This window comes from Phlebotomus papatasi, chromosome 1, assembly GCF_024763615.1.
Source record: "Phlebotomus papatasi isolate M1 chromosome 1, Ppap_2.1, whole genome shotgun sequence".
NCBI lineage: Eukaryota > Metazoa > Arthropoda > Insecta > Diptera > Psychodidae > Phlebotomus > Phlebotomus papatasi.
This window is the reverse complement of record NC_077222.1, coordinates 29,170,978-29,179,354: the sequence shown is the minus strand read 5'-3', so window position 1 is coordinate 29,179,354 and position 8,377 is coordinate 29,170,978. Positions and strand designations below refer to the sequence as shown.

Genomic DNA, 8,377 nt, shown 5'->3' with positions numbered 1-8,377 from the left:
TCCGCTTTGTAATTCGGATGTTTTTGAGACAATCTGACAGATGTCCGCTTCGTAATCCGGATAGATTTTTTGAATTTGTTCAACGTCTCGAAAATATAATACAAGATTTTTTTTTGTAGTATTAGAATAAAACTTTTAAAGAATATTAAAGAGACATAATTAGAGAATTCTGTGCTATTATACATAATTTATTAAACAAAAATATCTCAGGATAATTCATTTTCATTGCTGAACATGCATGCATACATATAACCTCAAAGGTATTTTAAATGTAACCGTCGAGAACTCGTCCGAATTACGGCGATCCGGATTAGAAAGCGGGCACTGTACATGAATTACAGGAAACTAATTTTCAAAAAGAAAAAAAATTAAAGAGTAATTTTTTCTACCTAGTTTCTCTGACATAGATTTGTCAAGAAACTTATGGCCAACACTGTAAGCTGCCAAAGGAAAGAGTGTGTTACAGCTGCGAAGATGCTTCTGTTCTAAAGTGAGGAAGGCGAATGAAGTTGATATGGGTCAGAAAGAGATGCCTGTAATTCTAGTAAAGAAATAAATTGATTCCCTGTATAAAAAAGTAGACGTATTTTTAATACCACAGAGGACCGAGCCGGTCCTTCAATTTTGCTTCCACTGACTGTTCCAATTTTTAAAATCTTGGGTCGGGGTCGGGGTGTCTTTCTTGTCAAGAAGCAATAACCACTCCCGTTCTTTCTTAAAAATATTGAAATATTTATCATAATTATTTATTCAAATCTGTAAAACTGTATTTTTCTATTACTTTTTTTTTTGTAAATTTTAAATTAAATTTAATCAAAACATATTTAAACTATTGTGACACGTTTCATTTAGGAAGAAGTGGGGCACCTTTGAATTGGAACAGCTTTGAAATCAGGCACTTTTCTTTTATTTTTAAATGATACTGCACCTTATCATGATATAATTTAGCTCCACAAACCAATTGAGAAGCTAAATTACATTATGACAAAGCTCAATTTTGTTTAAAAATATGAGGAAAAAACAACCCAATTTCAAAGCTAACACAATTCAAGTGTGCTCCACTTGCCCCTACATTACCAAGATTAAGATATTTTGTGAAAGGAGAGTGTGCAGTGTGCACTGCACAAGTTAGGGTAAATTAAGCTAATTCAAAACCTGTTCCAAATGGAAATTTTTCGCCACTCCAAATGGAAACGTCACTGTTTTCATGATAAATAGAGTACTAAATTACTATATTTATATATTTTCTATACCATAGTTTCATTATTTGGTTAATTTTGCTTCAAATAAAGCGAAAATCTATTCATATTCACTAAGTTTAATTTGTCAATTTCTCAAAAGTGTACCTTTTCACCATCAAATTTTTCATCGATCGACCAAGTTTTCCAATGAAGAACACAATAAAGTGACTGTTGTTTATTCGTTTTGTTTAACATTTATGTCATATTTCTAGCTAGTTTTAGGTAAATTAAGTGCTAATCTTTATTGTCAACGGTACGTGAAGTTTTCTAATGAAATAATTACCGTATTTCGTTAACAAAAAAGGGTTTTTCTGAAGTGTCTGCAAATGCTTCAATAGGAAACCCCGGAAGTATGATTTTATTGGGGAGATTATCTTATTGTTTTAGTTAGGAAAGCAGAAAGGACCAGGAATAACAACAAATCCTGCACTCAGGAGCAACTCAACAAGGTTTTGGAAGCCTTTCGTCGCGGTTTTACTTACACTGTTTGTCTCCAATTAGAAACTTTCCCTTGTCTCCATTTGGATTAATTTGTTTTCAATAGAAGTATTTTATACTCAAGTATTTTTCTTATATTTAAGAAGTTTTCAAATTGTATCTAAAGAATTTTCACTAAACAGTAACATTCTAGAAGAGTCAAGGAGCAAATTTATGTGTTGAATCTTCTGTCAAAGTTAAAGCACCTGAAAATTGTTTTGAATTAGAACATTTACCATATTAAAAAGAAAGTAATGCCCAACGCACAATAATTTTTGTTTAGTAAATATGTTTTTGACATTTCAATGAGAGTGAGTGAGATCTAGATCTAATCATTTCGCTCATTCTCCCGGGAAATTTTGAAAACATGTTTACAAACAAAAGTTATTGTGTATTGGTCATAAAACTAAACATAATTTTGATCGTTAGCTCGGAGAACAGTATTTTTTTTTATATTTTCTAATTATATTAACTGTTGTTTTGTTTACATAAAACCTATAAAATAAAACACAGTAGTACCCAACAGTAGTGGTATAAAGACATGGTAAAAGCATAATAGAGGAAGTTCATTGTCAACTTTGTATTAGTGCAAATTCCCTTTTATCAAGTTATGAATTGCAAAGTTTATTGCAAACTTTCAACTTATGACACGACAAATTTATAATTAGATTAATTTACATTTACATTTTAATTAATGCACTCCTGGTAGTTAAAAAGGGGAACAATTGCCACAAGTCTTCCAGTTTGTGTGTAAAAGCGGTGAAAATTAATTTCTAGTTCAAAATGGATTGTGATAGGGATGCACCAAGAATTAGTGAATTCTTTCGTGATCGTGAAGTGTTTATAACTGGTGGAACTGGAAGTGTGGGAAAAGCCCTAATTGAGAAAATTTTATTTTCTTGTCCAGACGTGAAAAAGATCTACTTGCTAATGCGTCCAAAGAAAAAATTGGATATTCATGAACGCTTGGCAAAATTCTCCTCTGGAATAATATTCAATAGAGTTCGTGCAAAAGATTGCACTCTATTGAAGAAACTTGTACCAATCAATGGTGATTCTAAAGAAATTGGCTTGGGATTGCGAAATGAGGACAAGAAGTTGATGGAAAACGTATCTGTAATTTTTCATGGAGCTGCAAGTGTTCGCTTTGATGATCCTCTCAAAGATGCAATCTTACTCAATACTCGAGGAACTTGGGAAGTGATAAAATTCGCTGAGACTCTTAAGAAATTGTGTGTGTTTGTTCATATTTCGACAACATATTGCTATCCTTATTTGTTGAACATTGAAGAAAAACTTTACCCAATGTCGGCTAATTGGCGAGAATCGATAAGAATTGCTGAAAATGTTGATAGAGAAACATTGGATATCATTGGTCCTCTCTACATGAAATCATATCCAAATTCTTATTGTTTTTCTAAAGGATTATCTGAGCAAATATTCAACGAGTACAAGGATAAACTTCCAGTGGTGATATTTCGACCATCTATAGTTACTCCGTCTCTGAGGGAACCTTATCCAGGATGGTAAAGTATATAGCACTGTTCAAAATGGAGAAGTGAAAGTGACTATTAAACACTTAAAGTTTTCTGTCTTTAAAAAATTAGTAATTTTTCAAAATTTGTGTTAAATTATCTATTAAGATACTTATTTGCGAGTTTATTTTCAGAAAGTCTCGTTTGTTAACAAATTAGAGAGCTTAAGCTATGTGGATAAACCTTATGCGTCAAAAAGACTAAAAACACAGTATATTTTTCTCTAATTAACTATAAATACAACATTTCAACTATAATTTCCTGATATTTTCATTTAAAAATTTTAAAAATTCATCCCAGAGGATGAAGTGATTTTCGGAGACATTTTTTTGACAAAAAACTAAAGGCCTAGGCACACTTACGACCAATGTCCAGAGACGACTAAGCTAGTTCATAGCCAAGTCAGTTCCTGACACACTACAAATGAGGTTTAGTATTCACTGGTATCCATAAAACTTAACTTTCCTGGGTTTTTATGCAGATATTTCTACTGAAATACACTAATACTCCTCTAAAAATGAAACTTTTTGTAATATCATGTCTCAGTAGTTCAATAATTATTGTTAATTACCATTATTTGTGAGGTGGAAGCTAACTCGCAACTTAAGCCAATTTAGGCGATTCTAGTGAATAATTCTTGTTGTTATACGTATGAATTGTGAAGTAAATTTAAAAGTAGTTTCATTTTCAAAGGGCTACTAGTGCATTTCAGTAGAAATATCTGAATAAAAACCCAGGAAAGTTAAGTTTTATGGATACCAGTGAATACTAAGCCTCATTTGTAGTGTGTCAGGAACTGACTTGGCTATGAACTGGCTTAGTCGTCTCTGGATCTGGACTTTAGTCGTAAGTGTGTCCAGGACATAACTTTCAATCGACAATATTTTTCGGAAATGATTCATCTGAAACATCTGAAATCTAAAAACCAAATGTTTCCTGTTATCTAATAAACTAAACTATATTTTAATGTAAGTTTTTGAAAAAAATATTAAATTTTATTTTTTGGGAGAATTTCAAACAGAAAATGCAATTTTTAGCGCATTTTCCACCACTTTTTGCCTTATGAAATAAGATGTGATAGATTATAAAATATTTCGTTCGAGGACTGCTTTAAGTCATCATCTAACAGAAAATATTTGCTTTTTTTATTTCAGATGAACCTACTCCGAGATATCTTGTCCACAGAAAAAAAATTAAAAAAAGTCTTTAAAATTCGGGTTGCACTAGCCGAATTTTAAAAATCTTTAAATGAAATCTTCAGAAAATATAGTTGAAATGTTGTACTTTTATAGGCCACAGAGCTTGAATTAAATAATTGTTTATTATGTTGAAAAAAAAATTGAGAAAATATTATGTTTTTTAGTCTTCTTGACCCAGGTAACCGCTTAACTCTTTCGCGTCATTAGGGTCATATATGACCCGGGGAAAAAACATTTTTTTTTGACTATTAACATTAATTGAAATCTATCGGTTTGTGCACGACATCATAATAGAAGGATGTAAGATTCTTGGCTAATTTTCTCAAGACTCCAGATATTCAGGAAAAGAAAATATTTGAGATCAAAAATCACTAATTTCGAACTTTGTGAAATGACTTTTCTTTTTCAAATTTTTTTATATTAATTTATTTTTTTCAGCAAAAAGTTCTTTAGAAACACAAAATAGAATATCCAAAGATTGTATATTGCATATTTTGATATAATAAACTACTCTCAATTTTCCAGAAAAGCGTGTAGAATTTTCCGGGTCATATATGACCCTATGGTCCCCAAAGGTAACAGTGTTTTCGTCCCAAATCTATAGCGAAATGTAGTTGGGACATTGTTTTTCTTCGTGAAATGCAGGTGGGACATCTTGCTCCTGGACATTTCATCTTATATCTGATGAATTATAACATATTTTGCAATATTTTAGAGTATTCTGCAAGCGTTTCATATTGTGCAATTGTATTGTGTGTGAATAAATATGTGGATAAGTTTATTTTTGCCAAATACCACTCAAAATATTGTGACAGTGACTGTTCAGGGGATTACCAGGAAGATTCCTTGAACACCAGGAGTACAGTGTTCATCAAAGCAATCCAGTTTGCCATGGTTTTGGCCAAATTAACAACTTTAAGCAAAAAAACTCTTAGAAAGCCCGTGATATAGATTTTGAAAATGGTAAATACACTTCCCTTGAGGACAACAGGGTCATATATGACCCGGGGTTTTTCCGAGTTTTCACGCAATGGAAAATTTTTTTCCTCTCTGAATTATTATATTTGATCATAAAGCATTAGGAAAAACTCAATTTTACATGAATTCATCTGCTGAATAAAAGTGGGACGCGAAAGAGTTAAGGGTAATTCATGCAAAACGTCTATACTTAATATATTCCTAATACTAATCAATGGTATTATGGCATGACTAAACTTTCTACATTTTAATTTTTACGGAAGTGTATGATTTCAATTTCAAAACAGCAATTTTTTCATTTCATGGCTTTCAAATGCAGTTTTCTTAATTTGTTTTCAAACAAAGGTAATTTTTAAAATTCATTTCTAAAAGTTGTGGTAAAACGTTCGCTAAATAGACCCGTCTAATTTTTCAATTTTAATTATTTTTATACATAGTAGATTCATTTTGATAAAACCAAAAAAAAAAACAATATTAAGAAATTTCTTCAAATTAAATTCGAATGCTAGTGGCGCTAAGACGCCTTTTCAATTTTGAGAAATTCAGGTTGAAATTTTACTTCTTTTTTCTTAAACTGAAATCAGTTATAATTGTTTTGTATCTTTTTGTCAATTATATATGATTTCAGTTTGATAGAGTAATAGGTAAAGCTATAATCGATTGAATTTCACTAAATTGAATAGGATAAAATTGATCCAAATTTGATCCTTTTGCAAAGGATTTATCAAGTTTCAAATTTTGAATGCACATTTATCATAATAGAACATGTTAATTTGATCCATCCTTTGCAAAAGAATCAAATTTAGATCAATTTGATCCTTTTATTTTTACCAGAGATTGGCTTTTAAAATATTTTTCGCATTCTTATTATAGCTTTTACGTAAATTTCTACCATTAGAGGCAATTTGAGCCTTTTCCGAAAAGAATTCCAAGGAATAGGGTAAGTGTACCAAATTTCGGCCAGCTTGCAATTTCGGACACCTCTATTTTTCCTCAAAATTCCATAAATTTTTAGATTTTGCAAACTCTAGAGAATATACAATACAAAATAATAGAAAAAAATGTCCATTCTACGATCGAGATGATGTGAAAAAGACTTTGGAAGAATTCCGGAAGGGCACGGAACTATGAGAACCAAGGTGGCCGAAATAGGCCATCAAAGCTATATCTACATTTTTCTTCATTTTAAAATGCATTAAGAATTATTTTAAAGAATATAAAGACGATAAATACAAGGTTCCAAGCAACACTCCTTAAAATGAAGTAACAAAAAATCGAATTTGTATTAAAAATATTAAATTTCAAACTTAAGACTTTGGCGCTTGCAAGAAACTATGCCGAAATTTGGCACACTTACCCTACTTCTCTAATTCTTGTAAAATTTTAATTATTAAAATTTGCATTAGGTTAGATTTCATCAATGGCCCAATCGCTTTTACTCTTCCTGGATCCTTGGGTATAAATCATGTGGGTTTGTTTAAACTGGAAACACAATGCGACTATATTCCGTTGGATATCGTTGTAAAGTCGCTGATAGTCACAGCCTATGTCCATGGTCTTAACTATGAAAGACACAACCAACTACCAGAACTTGAGATTTACAACTGCGCCGCTGGAGCAAAGAAAAGAATGAGCATTCGGTCACTTTTGGAACATTCAATGGAAGTTGTGAATTACTTCCCAGTTGATCAGGCAGTTTGGTCAGCTAGAACATTAACCACAGAATCATTATTCTTATTCAAATTCATCGGTATTTTCGTACAATTTCTACCTGGGTTGATCTTCGATCAAATAGGAAAGATCTTCAAAGTTAAACAAAAGTATTATTTCTGATTTTTTACACCTGCTACAAATTAATAAATTTTACTTTTTCTTTCATCAGACTTCTTCCAATTCTCCGAACTATTTGCTATACAACGTGCAAATTGCAATTTTTCATGTTTAATACCTGGAACTTTGATAATACAAATTTTTTCACATTGATGAAACATATAAAAGATGCAGACCGTGATGACTTCTACTACGACTACTATTCGGAATATTCATCGAAGAAGTATATATATTTATGTGGTGCTGGCTCCAGAAGATTCTTACTAAAGCAAAGCGATGAGACTTTGGACTACGCCAGAAGGAAACACATTGTTATTAAGATTGCAGATAAAATTGTTGTTAGTTTGTTTTATTTTTTGATTTATTACTTCTTCATTCATGCTTATATGAAAAAGTTTTATTTGTATTGGACTGAATGAATTATATATTTAGTAAATCCTATTTTTTAATTAAAATAATTTTTTTAATTAAATAAAATCTATCTATCTCTATGTATAAGACTTGATAATATATTATTCATAAATTTTATATATTTTATTTAACTACTGCTACCTATTATTTTCTGAACTATATCTTATCGGTTAAAAAAATTATTTATGTAATGCATTTTTTTTGTAAAATTATTGATTAAGAAATAGAATTTGCAATCAGGTTGTACAAAAATTTTTAAGATTTTAATTGAGCTTTTAAAAATAAAAACAATTGAGCTTTTAAAAACAAAAAAATCTCTATGAGAAATTTGGAACAATTCTCCTACAATGCTCATGTTCATTGCTTCGCAATTATCGGATCGTAGTCTTTAAATGGTTTTAAAGGATGGTTCAGACATTGTGTCATTTCTTTATGTTGCTAACTGGTGATCGTTTGTTTGTTTTTAGCCTCTTCAGAACCAGTTAATCGCTGGTGATCTAAAATAGGTGTGATTAGAAGGAATTACACCTCACTGGTGACAGCCAAAATCCAAAAAGCCAAAATTTATAATAGAAGGATAGCGTGTGGAATGATTTCTCAAAATATATAATTACTCTTTGCATCCAGCAAGCTCAGGTGCAATCGTGAGAGTAGCTATAGGGGAAAGTGCTCTCCCTTCGAACGTTCATGCCTTCGAATAATGTGA

The 8,377-nt window shown here is 31.1% G+C and overlaps 1 protein-coding gene across 1 annotated transcript; it reads left to right on the top strand.

The window, feature by feature from the left end:
• The first annotated feature begins 2,458 nt into the window (after nt 1–2,458).
• On the top strand, nt 2,459–7,696 carry LOC129799594 (putative fatty acyl-CoA reductase CG8306). Its single transcript, XM_055843616.1, has 3 exons — nt 2,459–3,244; nt 6,837–7,250; nt 7,313–7,696. The coding sequence occupies exons 1-3, from the start codon at nt 2,502–2,504 to the stop codon at nt 7,677–7,679; spliced, it is 1,524 nt and encodes a 507-aa protein (XP_055699591.1). The 5' UTR covers nt 2,459–2,501; the 3' UTR covers nt 7,680–7,696.
• The last annotated feature ends 681 nt before the right edge of the window (nt 7,697–8,377 follow it).